Source organism: Bos javanicus, chromosome 1 (genome assembly GCF_032452875.1).
Source record: "Bos javanicus breed banteng chromosome 1, ARS-OSU_banteng_1.0, whole genome shotgun sequence".
Taxonomy (NCBI): domain Eukaryota; kingdom Metazoa; phylum Chordata; class Mammalia; order Artiodactyla; family Bovidae; genus Bos; species Bos javanicus.
In genome coordinates this window covers 3,302,110-3,319,148 of record NC_083868.1, presented here as the reverse complement: position 1 = coordinate 3,319,148, position 17,039 = coordinate 3,302,110, and the positions used below count along the sequence as shown (strand labels likewise).

At 47.9% G+C, this 17,039-nt stretch overlaps 1 protein-coding gene across 10 annotated transcripts in view; it reads left to right on the top strand.

Annotated features, from left to right (window-relative positions):
- The window catches only part of EVA1C (eva-1 homolog C), a 135,948-nt gene that overhangs the window by 82,581 nt on the left and 36,328 nt on the right, over positions 1-17,039 (top strand). For 9 of the 10 annotated variants that reach the window (XR_009736566.1, XR_009736562.1, XM_061417259.1 and 6 more), the window contains 2 exons: positions 6,242-6,322; positions 8,091-8,180. The exons of the other annotated variant lie outside the window; for it this stretch is intronic. Coding sequence is in view for 7 of the 9 variants with exons in the window: in XM_061417259.1 (XP_061273243.1) it covers positions 6,242-6,322; positions 8,091-8,180 (171 nt within the window). In the remaining 2 variants the exon portion in view is untranslated. The remainder of the gene's footprint in view (positions 1-6,241; positions 6,323-8,090; positions 8,181-17,039) is intronic. 10 annotated transcript variants of the gene reach the window in all.

The window sequence follows — 17,039 nt, the reverse complement described above, 5'->3', positions numbered from 1 at the left end:
TTCTCCAGGGGATCTTCCCAACCCAGGGATGTAACCCAGGTCTCCCACATGGCAGGCGGATCCTTTACCAGTGGAGCCACCAAGGAAGCCCAAGAATACTGGAGTGGGTAGCTATCCCTTCTCCAGAGGATCTTCCTGACCCAGGAATCGAACCAGGGGTCTCCTGCATTGCAGGCGGATTCTTTACCCACTGAGCTATCAGGGCCAGGAAGGTCCACCCCACTGATGTCTGTTCCAATACCCGGCTTCTAACTGTGGTCTCCACTGGGGCTTTGCGGTCCTGCCCAGCAATCTTGAGGTGCCCACCCAGTACCCCACCCCTTGGGTTGGGGTGTGGGTGAGCACTGTGTTCCTTGCCCTCATGGGATGGAATGTGGTGATTCCAGACCCCGGTGATGTAGCAGACCAGGAGGGCTTCCCAGGGGAGTGGGTCAAGTGAGACCAGGTGAGTAAGAGTCAGCAAGGTGAAGGGCAGGCAAATACTGGGAGGTGAGCACAGGGCTGAGGGCCCTCGGAGATGGGAGACTGAGGATTGGCTTGTAGCTGAGGGCACCTGGTGGCTGAGACAGTAAAAGAATCCGCCTGCAGTGCAGGAGACCTGAGTTCAATCCCTGGGTTGGGAAGATCCCCTGGAGAAGGCAGTGATAACCCTCTCCAGCATTCTTGCTTGGGAAAATCCCACGGACAGAGGAGCCTGGTAGGCTACAGTCCAGGGGTCACAGAGAGCTGGACATGACTTAGCAACTTAACACTAAGGGCAGAGGGGAGCCTTTGGAGGGTTTTTTCTGGGAACGTAAGTAATTTGCATTTTAATAAGAACATGCCTCCTATTTTTTGGCTTTAGTTAATCCTGCTTCTCCCTCCCTCACTGCTCCTTGGCTGGGCTAGAGTTTCAGCCTCTCCGTGTACCCTCAGGGGGGTGATCCAGGGTGCAGGCCTTTTGCTCTTTGAACTGTAGGCGGCGGGTCTGGCTGATGTCAGACCCTTGGTCATAGATTGTGCTGGGAGGTGTTTTGCTTGAGCACTCTTTTGCTTTGCTTTGCTTGAGCACTCTTCTTTAATGCATGAGGTCCTGGCTCTCAGTTTTTATCCAATTTAGTTATTAGCCACACTTCTTGGGTGGGATTAGGTTTTAGACTTTCTTCCTAATAGGAGGAGGCAGACCCAGAGAACTTGATCAGCTTTTCCCCTCTCCTTCTCGGAGAGGACTTCTCCCTGGGCCCAAAGCCAGTGATCCTGAGGGTCACTGAGAAAGAGGAACATCCTGCATCCCTGCCCTGACAGTTTCTGAGAGGGACAGGAAACATGCGGACCTCATGAGGAGTCTGCGGCTCCTCCCAGGAGGTGGGCACCAAGAGGATGTGGGGACAAGAAGGATGGTGGTGCCAGAATGCGGGGTACCTCCTTCAGTAGGTGCTGGCATTGGGGGACAGGAGGGATAGAAAGTGCCGGGACTGAGGACAGGAGGAATGGGTGGTGCAGGTTTGGGACAGGCAGGATGAGGGGATGCCAGGATTCGGAGATGCCCGTGCAACGTGGGTGCCTAGTGAAAAACAACAACAGTAAAGCAGAGGTCTCTTTTGTCTCTGATGTGAAAAATTACTTGGGGCTCTCATTTCAACCCGTGGAGGCTTCTTTATTAAAGCTGCTCTGGTCCAGGCTTGACACAGACTCATTCAGGGAGAAAATAAATTTGGGAAGGGGGCCTGCCTAAATTTAGCAAACCATTGGAGCCCATTAGAGTCGTCATCTCTGGTTTTATGTAACAGACTTGAGAGGGACGATCTGAGTGGGAATCACTTTGTGTCTTGGTGGTGGTGGTTGTTCAGTCACGCAGTCGTGTCCAACTCTTTGGGACCCCGTGGACTGCAGCACGCCAGGCCTCCCTGTCCTTCACCATCTCCAGAGCTTGCTCACACTCACTGGGTCAGTGATGCCATCCAACCGTCTCATCCTCTCCTTTATCCAGTTGCCAGAGGCTGAATGTCCCCGTGTCACAGAAGAGAGCAAGGGCATGTATGAGTGAGACTAGGAATTGAAGCGTCACTCTTGACTAGGTGATCGTGCGTCTCTGAGCCCCAGTTTCCCATCTGCAGGGATGGGGGTGTTACACATCTTCGCTAAGAGGACTGCACGAGAGGCGTGATTTAAATGCTGAGCACAGGAGCCCACGCTCAGTGGGAGCTCCATGAAAAGTGGTTTGCTGGCTCCCCGAGTCGTTCAGACAGTAAAGACTTCACCTGCAATACAGGAAACCCAGGTTTGATCCCTGGGTCTGGAAGATCCCCTGGAGGAGGGCATGGCAACTCACTCCAGTATTCTTGCCTGGAGAATTCCATGGGCGGAGGAGCCCGGTGGGCTGCAGTCCATGGGGTTACAAAGAGTCAGACAGGACTGAGCAACTAACACTTTTTACCTCAAATGGAGATGGGTTTGTGGGGTGGTAGTAATTCACACCCAGTGTCTGTCCTTATTCTGAATCAGTTTGAAACAGGACATACGAGAATCTGACAGGTGTGTTCATAACTGTTGTTATTTTAAAGGTCCGAAAAGATTCTCCCACCGTGAGAGCCATTTTCCAGCAGTAAATGGGCAAGTTCCCTGTAGCTATAGCATGTGGAAAAAGTGAAAGTCGCTCAGTCATGTCTGACTCTTTGTGACCCCATAGACTATACAGTCCATGAAGTTCTCCAGGCTAGAATACTGGAGTGGGTGGCCTTTCCCTTCTCCAGGGGATCTTCCCAACCCAGGGATCGTACCCAGGTCTCCCACATTACAAGCGGATTCTTTACCAGCTGAGCCACAAGGGAAGCCCAATCTATAGCATACACAGGCAATTCACGTTTTATTCTGCAAAACTCATCCCACAATGTCCTTCATTTCTGAGCAGTCCATCTTTCCTGCATTGAAAAGCCTCTGGCATTTTCAGGGATCCCAGCTCTCCTCCTACTGTATCTTGAGAACAAGCCAAGAGATGAGACATGGGAAAGAAGCACCACTCCGCAGAGAAAGCTCACGCCTGCCGAGGGATCAGGGTGCAGAAGTGATGGAGAGCCTGTTTCATCAGAAAGCACCCGGGGCAGCACAGCTCAGCTCTCCGGGGTACCACCAGGGGTCCTGGGACCAGCAGTGGGCTTGTTGGCCAAGGGGCATTCCTGGGGAAGGGCTGGGCAGTGTCCACCACCTCCAGTAATGTCACCGTGCCACCCTGAAAAGTGACCCCTGCTGCTGACGCTCACAAAGGCACCAGGTCCTCCTGCTCGTGGAATATTCACAATGTAGGAACGTCCTGGGACATCCCCCAGAAGACTTCTGTTAAGCACGTTGAGAAAGGAAATGAGGTTTTCTTGCTGCTAGAAATGTCTTACCAGCGCTTTTGCAAAAAAAAAAAAAAAAAAAAATCAGCACAGTTGAACTTGCCCAGTTTGTATTGGCTTCATTTCTATTTCCCGTTGCCACTTCTCCCAGATCCCAGCTGGGCTGAAGAACAAATAAAAATAAACAGTTTTCTGCAGCAAAAACACTTGGCTCCCTCTCCCTTTTCCCAGCTGGGCTGCAGTGTGGGGGTCTTCAGAACTTGTGCTTTGCCCTCCTGTTTTGACTCCTGCCACCATCACGTCTGCCTTGCCTGGAGGGTCTTGAGATCTGGATAGTTTATTCTTAGGGTCAATTTGGCAGACTCTTGAACCACCTTCCATAGGAGTCTATTACACTGCCCTCTCTCTTTATCTTTTGGTAATCCTTTCTAACAATACAGAGAGCTGCCATTCTAGCACAGAGCCTTCGAATTCTCCGTAGGCTTATTAAGAAAGAGATGAGTTAAGAGCTGTGGGCAGAAAGCAGAATTGCAGCTGGGAGAGGTCAGTGGTGGGTTTTGAGTTAGTTCCATTCATTTTGTTTCACTGTATCTCAGGGAAGTTGATGTTCAGCATTAATGCTCTTGAGGTGTGATTTACATACCTTAAAATTCACCCAGTTCATGTAGAAACAATTCAGTGATTTCTGGTAAACATTCAGAGCTTTTCAGCCTTAACCAGGCTTCCCAGATGGCTCAGTGGTAAAGAATTCGCCTGCCAAGGTAGGAGACCCCTGGGTCAGAAAGATCCCACAAAGAAGGAAATGACAACCCACTCCAGCATTCTTACCTGGGAAATCCCATGGACGGAGGGGCCTGGGGCCACAAAGAGTCGGACACGACTGAGCATTTACACAAGTGCAGCTTTCACCACACTCCAATTTTAAAACATATCCATGATCCCCCAAAGTTCCCTCGTGGGCACATGTGGTCAGTCCCATCCCCACCTCGGTCTTGTATATGCTCAGTCGCTCAGTCCTGTCCTACTCTTTTGCAACTCCCTGGCCTGTAGCTCGCCAGGCTCTTTTGTCCATGAGATTCTCCAGGCAAGAATACTGGAGTGGGTTGCCATTTCCTCCTCCAGGAGATCTTCCCGACCCGGGGATGGAGCCTGTGTTTTCCTTGTCTCCTGCAGTACAGGCAGAGTCTTACCACTGAGTCAGTGGGAACTACTAATTTACTTTTTGTCTCTATACACTTGACTTTATCTGGAGACTTTATATGAATGGAATCATACCGTATGTGGTCTTGTGTCTGGCTTCTTTCACTGAGCGTAATGTTTTTGAGATTTATCCATGTTGTAGCAGTCGGCCTTCTGTATCTGTGGGTTCCACATCCATGGATTCAACCAACCACAGAACTGAACATATTTGAAAAAAAATTCCTGGAAATTCCAAAAAGCAAAACTTGAATTTACTCCACATTGACAACTATTTACAATAATACATTTACATTGTATTTGTGACTATTTACATTGTATTAACTATTATCAACATTCAGAAAACTAAGATCATGGCCATCTGGTCCCATCACTTCATGGAAAATAGATGGGGAAACAGTGGAAACAGTGTCAGACTTTATTTTTGGGGGCTCCAAAATCACTGCAGATGGTGATTGCAGCCATAAAATTAAAAGACGCTTACTCCTTGGAAGGAAAGTTATGACCAACCTAGACAGCATATTAAAAAGCAGAGACATTACTTTGCCAACAAAGGTCCGTCTAGCCTTGACTAGTCAAGGCTATGGTTTTTCCAGTGGTCATGTGTGGATGTGAGAGTTGGACTGTGAAGAAAGCTGAGCGCTGAAGAATTGATGCTTTTGAACTGTGGTGTTGGAGAAGACTCTTGAGAGTCCCTAGGACTGCAAGGAGATCCAACCAGTCCATTCTAAAGGAGATCAGTCCTGGGTGTTCATTGGAAGGACTGATGCTGAAGCTGAAACTCCAATACTTTGGCCACCTCATGCGAAGAGTTGACTCATTGGAAAAAACCCTGATGTTGGGAGGGATTGGGGACAGGAGAAGAAGAAGGGGACAACAGAGGATGAGATGGCTGGATGGCATTACCGACTCGATGGACGTGAGTTTGGGTGGACTCCGGGAGTTGGTGATGGACAGGGAGGCCTGGCATGCTTCGGGTTCATGGGGTCGCAAAGAGTCGGACACAACTGAGCGACTTCACTTTCACTTATGACTATTTACATTGTATTAAGTATTGTCAGTAACCTAGAGATGGTTTAAAGTATATAATAGGATATTGGGTGGGTTGCATACAAATCAGATGCCATTTTATATGAGGGAATTGAGTGCCTGTGTGTTCTGGTATCCAAGGTGGGTCCTGGAAGCAAACCAAGAAGACCCCAGTGATTGGATGCCACTCCTTGCTATTGCTAAATATATTCTATTGGATAGATATACCATATCGCTAAGTCTTGTCTGGCTCATTTGTAACCCCTTGGACTATAGCCCACCAGGTTCCTCTGTCCATGGGATTTCCCAGGCGAGAATACTGGAGTGGGTTGCCATTTCCTTCTCCAGGGGATCCTCCCGAAGGCAGGGATCGAACCTGCAGCTCTTACATTTCATTCTTCCCCACTGAGCCACCAGGGTAGCCAACTAAATATTGTTCTATGGGATAGATGTACCATATCTTCTTTATTTGTTCTCCATGTTTTTGTTTTTTTTTTTAATACTGCAAGATAGACCTTTCTGGGACATATGATGATCGTATGGGTACCACTGGTGTATCTGTGTGAGTGTGTTGGACAAGCAGAGTGAATGATATATGTACTGATTAGAAAATTGATCTTTTTAATCTTATCTACAGGACATTTTAAAGATCTGTTTAAGTGTCCAAAGTATCTAAAATATCTCTTTTTGGTTTTCAGTTCCCAAGAATATACTCACCGCAATTGACCCATCAGTTGCTAATCTAAAACCTTCTGTGAAGCAGAAAGATGGCGACTATGGTAATGTTTATGGCTTACTATCAGGATTTCTCGTTAAGTGAAGGTGAACAGCCCCACGTGACCACAGGTGGATGCCCATGGTTAGGATACAAAGGGCCCTCAGGTGTGTGAGCTGCCAGCTCTGAGAATGGCAGAGCTGTGGCAGATGGTTACTCATGGTGGCCAGCCTGTGGTGTTTTGAACTATAAGTAGGGTAAATCCTCCTGTTCCTCTTCATTTCCTAAAGGAAAAAAATCACCTTGAAAAAGGAGATCTGCTCAGAAGTAAATCTGGGGTTCCTCGATTATCTGATGGGCTTGAAAAGACGATCCCATTTGGGAACCTGAAGGGTTAGACCCAGGCTTGGCCTTCAGACCTCCATCCATACATGCCTTTCTGCCTGAGGCTTTCCCTGGGCTTTGGTAAATAAGGGAATGAACATTTTGGGTTTGTCTTGAAAATCAAATCTAGAATGGAATTTAGACTCTTGGGGCTCCTAATAGAAACTACAGAGGCCCCCAAGACAGTCTGTATAAGATGTACTTTGTGGGTTGAGAGTTGGTCTTATGTTACTTGAATTCCATTTATGAAGTCTTTTCCCTCTAAGTATAAAAGTAAAGTATGCTTGATATGGAACGCACAGGAAAATATCAAGAAAACAGAACTCCTCCCTAGTCTCAAAGCCTAGGATGACTACTGTTAATATTCTAGTTCTGCCCCTCCAACTCTCCACCAGGTTCTGCCTCTCTCATCCTCTCTGCTCTTTCTAACAGGGCTCCTACAAGGTTCCCATGAATATCCTGGCCCCCTTGCAGTGGAAACCCTGAAAACCTGAAAACCCTATCTAACATTCCCAGGGGTCCCAAGAGCCCATAAGCTGCCCCATTAGGGGCCTGAAAACCCTATCTAACATTCCCAGGGGTCCCAAGAGCCCATAAGCTGCCCCATTAGGGGCCTGAAAACCCTATCTAACATTCCCAGGGGTCCCGAGAGCCCATAAGCTGCCCCATTAGGGGCCCCCTAAGCTCCATCGTAGCAACCTAACCAGGCATCTGAAACCAGATCTGCTCTGCATTTTGCTATCATTTCCAAAGACGTTTCCAGCCAACCTCCCTCCATAATTCAAGGCCTTCTTATCTGTGGTCAACAGAGCAGACAGCAGTCTATAGTTAAGTGGGACATTATTAAATCTCCCAGAGGTATGATGAGTGCCATTGCCTTTAGAATGGAAAAAGAAATGTCTTCCTTTCTGCAGTACAGTGGATGAATGAAGCTGGAACCAACACATTTTAGAATTTCTAAATCCCTTTCATGACTTAATATTTTCAGACTGTCTGCTAAAATGCTCTCTGGCTTGCTGCTGCTGCTGCTGCTGCTAAGTTGTTTCAGTCGTGTCCAATTCTGTGACCCCATAGACGGCAGCCCACCAGGCTCCCCCGTCCCTGGGATTCTCCAGGCAGGAACACTGGAGTGGGTTGCCATTTCCTTCTCCAGTGCATGAAAGTGAAAAGTGAAAGTGAAGTCTCTCAGTCGTGTCCGACTCTTAGCGACCCCATGGACTGCAGCCTACCAGGCTCCTCCGTCCATGGGATTTTCCAGGCAAGAGTTCCAGAGTGGGCTGCCATTGCCTTCTCTGCTTTCTGGCTTAGTCATCCCTAATTTTGTCCACTTATTGGATTTCTGTGACTTTTTATTTATGATGGCAGTCCTGGTTTAGGAACAAAGTGAAAACTAGGAACAGTTGTGATTAATCAGCCTTGCAATTTTTTTTTTTTTTTTTATGAAACAGGAGTAGACCTTGACCCAAGGGAACCGAGGGTTCTGAGGAAAGATGGTGTGATTGTCAGCCACTCGTTGGCAGCATTTGCTTACATTAGAGGTAGGTAATTGAAAACTTCCTAGATGGATTTACTGAATTCTTATTCACAAATGCTCTATTTAATTGTAACACTTGGATGGCTAAAGAAAGCAGGGAACTTCCCTGATGGTCCAGTGGCTAAGACTCTGCACTCCCAGTGCAGGGGACCTGTTGGATCCCTGGTCAGGGAACTAGATCCCACATGCTGCAACAACAACAAAAAAAGGTCCCGCATGCCTCAACTAAGTAAGACCCAGCACAGCCAAATAAAATATTATAGAAAACAGACTTTAAATTTGACACAGCAACTGCAGTCTTCTACAGTCCAGAAGCACAGAGATCTGAATTTAGGTACTGGTCCCACTGGCGATCAACAAGAGAACCACAAAAGCTTAAGTCACACTCTCCAGCAGCTGGTCTCCAGGGGAATTTTCCGCTTTGCAAAGTAGGAAGCTGAGGAATGCATTTTCCGGCTCGAAAACTTGGGAAAGGCACAGGATTATTGAATTCCACCCTTGGCTGGAAGAACACTGAGCCGAAAGATGACTTAACAAAACAGGTCGTGGTCTGTGGAGGCAGAGACCCTTTCTGAGTCACCAGCGTTACTGCTTGCGGTTGCCAGGGTTTCCCTGGATAATCTTCCCCTCAAGGATCAATCAGACTCCATCCTCCCTAATTAGCGGAGCCTGAATGGCTCTTCTGCAAGGGAATGGTGCACACCGTCTTTCCTCGTCAGCCTCTCTGCTAACCTCTGGATGGGCCGTATTTTGGAATGTTGACTGCAAGTTTCGGCAATGCCTGCCTGACTCTGTTCAGGGAGCCAAAACTTCCGAAGACTTTTGTGAAATACGTGGTAACAGAATGCATTATGGCATGACTTATTCGAGCCCTTGCCAGACCTGGGGCTATTTGGAGTACACCTTCCGTAGAGGATAAGAAAGGCTTGAGGAAACACCTCAATCCAGGAGCTGGTATTCCAGCTTGGGACCTTCTTACCAATATTCTCCCTGTGTGGTGGTTGTGTGGTTGTTGAGAATCCTCTCCTTTCTAACCACCATCCCACTTCTGTTCCTGATAATTGTCAAACTTAAGCGATGTAAGGGATTTTATTGTTGGAAATATCCCATATTTTCAGAGTCCTTAGAGAGCCCCTTGGTGGAAAGGCAACATGGAAATGCTTCACACAGAGAAGTGGTGACAAGGCTTGTGTGCTGTGGCCACTCTCGGCTGTGCCATTCTCCTCAATAACTGTCTTGTTCAGCTCAGGCGGCCTTAACAAGAGACTGTGGACTGGGTGACTTAAACAACAGAAATGTATTTTCTTCCTGGCTTGAAAGCCATGATTAAGGTTCCAGCAGGCTTGGTGCCTAGTGAGGGCTGTCTTCATGGCTTGTAGACAGCCTTCCCCGTATCCTCACACAGCAGGGAGGGAAAGAGAGAAAGAAAACACTAGATGTCTCTTCTTTTTTTTTTAACTGAACTACAGTTGATTTAATGTATTGTGTTAATTTCTGCTGTAATCAAAGTGATTTAGTTATACATATATTAATATACGTACTCGTTCTTTTTCATGTTCATTTCCATTATGGTTTATCACAAGCTATAGTAGTGTAATTAATGTAGTTCCCTGTGCTATACACTAGGATCTTGTTTATCCATCCTATATATAATAGTTTGCATTTGCTAATCCCAAACTCCCAGTCAAACCCTCCCCCACCCTTCCCCTCCCCCTTGGCAACCACAGGCCCATTCTCTATGTCTGTGAGTCTGTTCTGTAGATAAGTTCATTTGTGTCGTATTTTAGATTCCATTTGGTGTCTCTTCTTATAAGGACACTAATCCTGTTGGATCAGGGCCCCACCCGTATGACCCCATTGAAACTTAATTACCTCCTTATAGGTTCTGTCTCCAAATATAGTCACACTGGGGGTTAAGGTTTCAGTGCATGAATTTCAGAGGTTACAATAAGTAGTAATGACCCTCAGTGAGGGACTCATCCTCTCTTCTGCACACAAGGAAGCTGAGACTCAGAGGACTTGATCCATGTGCCTGAGGACACTGAGTGGCTAGCAGCAGGGCAGGATCTGACTCAACAGATGCAAAACCTGCCCTCCAGCTTCTCCAAGAGAGACATGTGCCCTTCAGAATTTTGAAGGATGGAAACCTAATATCCTTGAGAGGTCTGAATTAGCTTCTCTCCATCCCTATCTCTCCTCTTGCACACTTATTACTCCAAGGAGTCATTTTTGCTGTTGTTCAGTTGCTCAGTCGTGTCCAACTCTTTGCGACCCTATGGACTGCAGTACACCAGGCTTCCCTGTCCTTCGCCATCTCCTGGAGTTTGCTCAAACTCATGTCCATTGAGTCAGTGATGTTATCTAACCATCTCATCCTCTGCTGCCCCCTTCTCCTTTTGCCCTCGATCTTTCGAAGTATCAGGGTCTTTTCCAATGAGTCAGCTCTTTGCATCAGGTGGCCAGAGTATCGGAGCTTCAGCTTCAGCTTCAGCATCAGCATCAGAAGTCATTGGAGAGATTTACTTATTAGGCACCCATCTCTTCACTAGACATTAAGGTTTCAACTGCAGATGTTTGTCATCCTCATCATTGCCATATCCTAGTGATTGAGACAGAGCTGGCACCGAGTAGATGCACAGTTAACAGTTAATTAATGACCAGATGGTGAGTCCTCCTCTGGTCTCATGAGCTATCCTGTACCTTATCAACACTGGTATTTGCTATTTGTAAGTATCCAATTTTTAAGGAACGTACAGACTCGGTGAATTATTGGGTTTTATCAAGGGATGCTTAGGCACGTTCTAAGGCCAAGCCAAAATTTCATGTTAAAGAGAAAGAGACTCTGAGTGTGCTGTGTCAGGTGTTAATGAAATGGAGCTACCACTAGAAGTTCATTCATCAAATCACAGAGGCTCACAAAGTCTTAGGGGGACAGGGGCCTCTGACCCTGCCTGTGAATTTCCTGGGCATGTTACTCTCTGGGTGGTTCTTCTGAATGGTCCCCAGCTCACAGCATCCTCCTCACTGGTTAGGCCAGCACATTGCAGTGAAGGGCAGGACCTTAGGCTGAGCCGTTTCAACACGAGCATCTCATGATGAGAGTATCACCATCAGCATCACTAGAAAGTGGTGCCTCAGCCAGCTGTCAGTGGCATCTTCATCCTCCATGTAGGGATGTGATCAGAAGGCTGGTCTGGGCTCCCTGGACACCCACTGAGAGGAGGAGGCCCTCCTACTGGAGAGGTCCCAACAGAAGCTACCAGGAGTGAGCTGGGAGGATTCTGGCAAAATCACCGAATAGACGATGGACTGAGCAAATCAAAAGGACACGTCCTCAGGTCAGGCTACGGATAGCTTGGCCACACTAGTGCCTCCGAGTGCATGTGGGAGACCGACAGACTAGAACCCAGAGTCAAGGGGCTTATCCCGGGACGTGGAGACGCAGAGGCTGGTGGAATGGACACAGAAATATCCAAGGGTTCCCGATGAACGATTTCTCTTTGAGCCATTTAAATGGTCTGTGAGACATCTTCATAGGAGTGTTTGAATTTGTGTGTGCTCAATCGCTCAGTCATGTCCAACTCTCTGTGACCCCACAGACTACACTAGGTTCTTCTGTCTGTGGAATTTGCCAGGCAAGAATACTGGAGTGGGTTGCCATTCCCTTCTCCAGGGGCTCTTCCTGACCCAAGGATCAAACCCACGTCTCCTGTGTCTCCTGCATTGGCAGGCAGATTCTTTACCACGGTGCCCCTGGGGAAGCCCACGTTTGAATTTACCCTCTTCTCAATAATATAGACATATTTATTGAATTCATTCTAGAATTTAGATCATGGGTCTGAAGAAGCTCTTAGAAAATTTTTGAAGTTAGGGAAATGGAAAGGGATGGATGTGTGTGTCTCTCTCTCTGTGTGAGTATATGTGTGTGAGTCTGTGTGTGTATGAATGTGTGTGTGTGTGTTGGAGATGTGGGGAAGTGACTTTGTTAGCTGGCTCAGCTGAAGATTGTGTCAAAGGATATTTATTTAGTCTTGCTCAGAACTTGATGTCTTCCATTCCATCTAGTGAGCATTTTATTAATATTTCCTGCCCTTTGCGGCCTAGTATTTCTGGTCCTGCCTTGGGCTTGGGCCTGTGTGTGTCCTCGGCCTCTGCAGAGCTCACTGTGGACTTTCGGGGTGCGTGGGGGTAACTGGGGTCATGGATGAGAATGCAGCATTTCTCCTGCATTGGGAGGGCGTCATTGTTTCATGTGAAAGGAGCTCTAGGGTATCAGACAGACCCACAATGAAACAGAAGTATCATAACACATTCCGAAGTTGGAGTTACATGATCCCCTGTCAGGGAGAAGGATGGGAAATCAGCACCGCCTTGTCACGGAGGTGTGGGTTCTGAAGTGTTCCCACGGCCTCTAATCTTTGCTTCCGTGACAGAAAGTTACTATCACATCCCTAAGTGCTGTCAGATCAGGTCCAGCAGGCCTTGTTTTTTCACCTGATGGTAGCAGGGCCCCTCAGGATGGAACTCTTGCCCAGTCTCTTGGTGTCTTTTTTAGATACAGTAAGTTTGAGCTGGAGCTGTGTTGGCTTCAGACCAGAGTTCTAAGAGTCAAGGGACCTTAAAGGCCACAGGCCACCTTGGTGAGACTCCCCAGGGCTTGCTACCACTGATGAAATTCAAGTCATTCACTGGACTTGCGAGGAACTAAGGCCAAATGAGAGTAAGACTGACAATAGCACAGTGTGAGGATTCTGTTTAACAAGGAGTCTAATGCCTTTATTTTAACAGAATATATAATAGGAAAGGTGAAAGGTCATTGCTGACCCACAAAAAGACACCGGGATTCTTGGCCTCTGGAGGAGAAGAATTCAGTCCGGGGCCAGAGACGAGGCTTGATTGCTCAGAGCTTTTGTATGATAAAGTTTTATTAAAGTATAAAGGAGATAGAGAAAGCTTCTGACATAGGCATCAGAAGGGGGCAGAAAGAGTACCCCCCTGCTAGTTTTTAGCTGGATGTTGTATAGTCACTAGCAGTCTGTTTATGAAAAAAAGGAATGGCTTAAAACTCAGAATGGCACCAGGCCCCTCATCCATAAGATATATTTTGGGATAATCTTGGCACCAGACGACTCATCCCGGGCCATAAAATGAATGACTTGAATCTTGTAGAAGGGAGATTATCATACAAATAGTTTCATTTACATAGATTAGGAGAACAATGTCTGAGTATAACATACTGGTTTGTCAAGTAGGTTCTGAGCCATTAGGCGAACCGACTTGAAGACAGAGTCTGGGGTAAATGCATAGCACATTTAGCATAGCTTAAGACAAACATTCCATAAGAAAAAGGCATTGGTTAACTCAAGGTTTGAGAATAGTTAACTTCAGGTGGAACCAGGTGTCATTATGGCAACACAGTATTTTAAGAGAAACCTCCTTTTAAAATTTGTATAGAGAAGGGGGGAAAAATATATGTGTATATATGTGTGTGTGTGTGTGTATATATATATATCTCACTAGTTTGTTTCCTCCTGCCGCTTAAGAGAGATAAAAATGTCTGACACTTGCAGCCCATTTCCTCCATTTGGAGACCCCGGCCTTCCTAGTTGTTACCCTCCCAAAGGGTTTCCCTGGTAGCGCTAGTGGTAAAGAACCCAGCTCTCAATGCAGGAGATTTAAGAGATGTGGGTTCTTAGATCTCCCAGGAGCCAGGGTTGGGAAGGTCTCCTGGAGGAGGGCATGGCAACCCACCCCATGGGTATTCTCTCCTGGAGCATCCCGTGGACAGAGGAGCCTACGGCCCATTGGGTCACAAAGAGTCAGACACAACTGAAGCAACTTAGCATGCACACTCATGATAGGCAAAGGGGTCACAAAAGCCTACCGTGGTCCAGTTGATTTTAGAAAACAGACGGCGTCCTCTTAGTGTAAAGCCTGGGGCTCTGGAGAGAGCTCTGACCCGAGGTTGGGTCCCAGCTGGGTGGTGGCTTTGGACAAGTGAGAACCGGAGGAACTGGGCCAGTTCCCAGCCATGGCTCCATCAGCTAACGCCTGTGATTCTGTGACTGCAGACCCGTTGGCTCAGTTGACTAGGAAACCTCGATTCCAGTTGGCTGGCCCAAGAGTTGCCACGTTTTCCATCTTTGATCATTGGATCTCAGCAGACTTGGTTTAATGGCCTGAAGAGTGATCACTTGGCAGGAGGTTCTTGGGAGCCAGAGGTGCCTAGGGTCTGATGAGTGAGAAGCTCTGGTGGCACCAGAATCCAGATCCCCAGCCCCACCCACCCCTACCCCCCAGAGCAGAGGGAGAGAGGAAGAAAGGCAGCTAACATCATGGAGCCCACGACCCTAGGCCACCAAGCCTAGTGCTGTAGATCCACGGCCACTCCCTTCCAGCACTCAGCAGAGAGCTGTGTCACCCTCAGTTAGGACTGGGTACTGGGGACTGGGTGAAGAACAAGGCCGTTCAGCCCCAGTGCTCAGGGAGCTTGCATTCTTTGCGGTGAGAAAGGATAAAATACACTCAGAGACTTAGCGACATTCGAGAGGCTATGAGACCTAATGACAGGGGGACTGAGTCCAGGCTGGGCATGGGGCACAGAGGCCTGGATGAGGAGGGGGGAAAGAACATTCCAGGCAGAAGGAACGGCGTGTGCAAAAGCACCAAGGTGCCAAGTCATCTGGCTCCTGTGAGGGCTGGAGAGAGGCCAGTGGCCGGAAAGCAGAAAGCAGGGGCTCGAGCTTTGGAGTTGAACTTGAGGAGGCTGGTTGCACCGGCCAGGTTCTAGCAAGCTTCATAGGTGTGATCAGGGTTTGCTTTTTATCTTATAGGCGGAGAGAGAGGGTTATAGGTTTTAAGTAGGACAAGGATGCGATCTGATGTGCATTTTTTAAAAGATTACAATTCCAATGGGGAAAATGAATGAGGAGGGCAGGAAAGGAGAGAGGAGAGCAGCTGGGTGCGGGAAAGGTGGAGAAGTGTTATCCTTCCTGTTTTTCAGATAAGTTCACTAGATCCAAAGACACCTTAGTGATAGGAAAATACAGGTCATTCACCATGTATATGCTGTCTAATGCCTAATATCAACAATATATGGACCCTGTATGTATACATAGATATACCTAGCGCAGACCCAGTTTTAAAAGTGGGCATGTGACATGAGCCAGCATTTTGACAAGAGAGACTAGGTAAGCATCTGAAGAGATGGATACATAATTGGGGGCCGGGGAAATAAATACAAGTCAAGCCACAGCGAGATACAGTTTTGTACCCATATGATTGGGAAAAAGCTAGAATCCTGTCCATACCTAGTGCTGGAGAAGACGAGGAGTCACGCGATTTCTCAGGCACTGCAGCCGCTCCGGAAGCCACCCTGGCCACATTTCCCCAAAGTCACACATCTTACAACTCATTCAGTTGCCCTCCTAGGTCAGCACCGGGGAGAAACACTTGCACGTGTTGACCCAGGGACATTTGCAGGAGTGGTCGCGGCTCTAAGGCCCACAGAAGGAACCTGGCAGCCCCTGGATGCCCGCTGCCTGGCGACTGCGTGAACGAACCGGTGCCTTCAAGACAGCGGAGTAGCATGCAGCCATATACTGTTGGGTTCAAAGCAAACGCCAAAGCCCAGACACTAAGCTGTAATGTTACACCCTTTTCATAAAGCTGTTAGGAATACATGGAGATGCAGAATGCTGTATTAAAAAGGCAAGCAGGGGAGGAATGACCATGGAATGTAGGTGGTAGTTACCTTGATGTGAGGGGAGGCTGGTGGGAGGGGAACCCACAGGTTAGACACAGGTATTGTTAAGGTCCAGCTCCCACTCAGGGGGCTTATTCACAGCACAGGTGCTGGTAACAGAATTTAAATTGCTTAATTGAATGAATTAATACAAAGGAAGGCCATATATTGACCCATAAAGAGAATGTGTCATATCCTAAGGCTTCCCTGGTGGCTCTGTGGTAAAGAACCTGCCTACCAAGCAGGAGGTGTGGGTTTGATCCCTGGGTCGGGAAGATCCCCTGGAGAAGGAACTGGCAACCCACTCCAGTATTCTTGCCTGAAGAATCCCCTGGACATAGAAGCCTGAAGGGCTACAGTTCATAGGATCCAGACTAGTCAGACACAATTTAGCTACTAAACAACAACATGGTTAGTTTAATTCTTTAAAAAAGAAATAGGGTTAGGGAAGGAGAGAGAGAGGAAGGAAGGGGAAACAGTAACTAGCTCACCTGTCTGGAGCAGAGGCAGGCCTCTGTCCTGGCCTGAGCTCCTTCTTCGCCCATGAAACCCTTGCTGGGAATTATGGTCTTGTGGGCAAGGAGAGAAGGGGGCTGTGGGTGATCACTGTTTCCCAGAAGCTTGACCAGCTCGGGGTATTTCTGCCTGGAATTGGCCTGTCCTGAATGGGGCTGGCTGGAAAAGGTCACAAACGGGTGGGAGTCCGTTTGGCCATCGGCAGCAGTCCTTGCAGGCATGGCAGGAGGTGATGTTGTTGGCCTGGCTGTTGGTGGGCTCAAAGTTGACGCTTTCACAGGAGAAGGGGAAGCTGAATTATGGCTGCACCGAAAGCCCATATCAGAACCATGAGGACAGGAGGGATTGGAGAAGACAATGATCCAGAGGTTTGGTGGGGCAGTGGCGGGGAGGTGGGGGGCAGGAGGCAGCAGGGACAAGAAAGGAGGAGGATTTGGAGGAAAGGAAGGTGACAGTGGAGTCAGAAGCAATGAGTCCACTCCCAGCAGAGGCTTTGACATGCAAGGGGAGAAGGAGAAAGGATTTTCCCCCTCAGATCAGGGCCTTGGGTCTTAGCATCATTTTCTGTAATATTCTGGCTTAATGGCTTCACAACTGTGTCCC